The 1,838-nt window shown below is 32.4% G+C and overlaps 1 protein-coding gene across 1 annotated transcript in view; it reads left to right on the forward strand.

Annotated features, from left to right (window-relative positions):
• Positions 1 to 1,838, forward strand: part of CENPC (centromere protein C) — a 105,556-nt gene that overhangs the window by 35,032 nt on the left and 68,686 nt on the right. Inside the window, 1 exon segment of the mRNA XM_012645340.1 lies at positions 1,364 to 1,838. Within this exon segment, the coding sequence (XP_012500794.1) occupies positions 1,364 to 1,838 (475 nt within the window).

Below are 1,838 nucleotides of genomic sequence, written 5' to 3' on the forward strand. Positions count from 1 at the left end.
CTAAAAATACCTAAGCCTCCTTACCCAAGTGAAAAAGGCAGAAATAGTAGTGAATATGTTAGCTTTGGACTTTGGATGTTTACCCTAAGTTTTTGATTTTGTATATCTCACTGCAATATGTGGTTTGCTTGGGGCTGTTATCATAAAAAGCAGGGAAATGCAAAATGAGTCGTCAGTCCATCAGATTACCGTCCTTTGAATAATTCCTTCCTTCTTTAGAAAATTTCCCCAACTAATTGGAAAAAGTACTGTTTAATTTAATTACAATGTACTGCTCATGATTTATTTACCGCCCCACTAAATGCATGGATTGCTTTGTATGTACTTAATATGTACATGCTCTTAAATATTTAGGAATTAGTGTTAATGTTAAATTATAACCCATAAGATCGAAATTCTCTAATTATTTTATTCTTTATCTTGTTATACTGCTACATGTGGGAAATGATGATAACATTCATGACCTAGACTTTCTCTTAATAAATAAATTTTGGGCGAGGAGTGTGGAGAAAGTTGGGAAGCATTATTTGACCTAATTATAACGGATTGTGTAGCATGGTGTATTTTGTAGTAAGAGTTGTCTTATTTTTTCCTGTTTCTATGGCACTATATTTCTTTTGTGCTTATGCTACCTTTCTAGATACACATCAGTTATTTCAATACTATGACTGTAATCTTAAAACATATACAAAAATGTATGTAAAATATTTAAACTTGGAATGAATTTTTATATAATATAGTTTAGTGATATGAATCATTTTTACATTCCTTGCATTCAACATCTATGTATTTGGTGTTGCTATGTATGAAGTCCTATGGTATATAGAAAAAAATTAGAAGAAATCATCCCTAATCTCTTATAATTTAGTAATGTTCCCTTAGAATATTAGACTTGGAGGTTTCTTAGAAATACTCTTATCTACTGTTGTTTTGGATGTGAAGAAATTCAGACCCCAAAAGACACCTATACAAACATATAATGTAATATAATATCATATGTAATAGGGCCCTTCATTTTGAACTGTGAATCAGTGTATCTAGGTTATAATCATGTATATCTGGGTTTTGGTTTTTTAGTATATAAAATGGCTGGGTGGGGGGATCAAATTAGTTGATGTCTAGGTTTTCTTCTAGCTCTAAATTTTTGTGATCGCATTAATATTATGAATCAGGGTGATCAGATATTATAGAAATGTAAAAGGAGGGAAAGACTTATAAGATTAAGGGAAAATTGAGGAGATTTGTAAACTGCTATTTAAAAGATGTATAGATTTTATTTCCTAGATAGATAATTTTATTTTCTTCATGAAACAAAGATAAAAGCTTCATTTTTTTGAGCTGTTAAAGTAACATCCTGTTTCAGTCCCATTGTTAGGCATTTAGCAACTGCTCCACCTCATTTGCCTCCTCCAAATGATACGAAGTTGATAGAGGATGAATTTGTAATTGATGAATCAGATAGAAGTTTTGCTGATCGATCGTGGATTACAATACCAAGAAAAGCTGGGCCTGTGAAACAACGCACAATAACCCCTGCTGAGAGCACTGCACTCCTTCAAAGTAAAGAGTCAAGAGAAAAACATCACAATGTATCACCTAAGACTTTGGCAAGTGACAAAGGTTCCTGTAAAGCTCACCCAGCAGAAAATTCTCAGCCCTCTGGTCAGCAAAAACTGGGTACAAGTTGTCCTTTGACAGATGAAATGGAAAATAATAAGAGATCTACAAAATATGCAATATATTCTCAGAATACAGAAAAATCATCTGGAAGCAAAAAGGCTATAAAACAAAAACAGAGAAGAAACTTTAAAGCCAATGTAGTTGAAAAACAGCTTGAC

Source organism: Propithecus coquereli, unplaced genomic scaffold (assembly GCF_000956105.1).
Source record: "Propithecus coquereli isolate 6110/MARCELLA unplaced genomic scaffold, Pcoq_1.0 Scaffold230, whole genome shotgun sequence".
NCBI classification, from domain to species: Eukaryota; Metazoa; Chordata; class Mammalia; order Primates; family Indriidae; genus Propithecus; species Propithecus coquereli.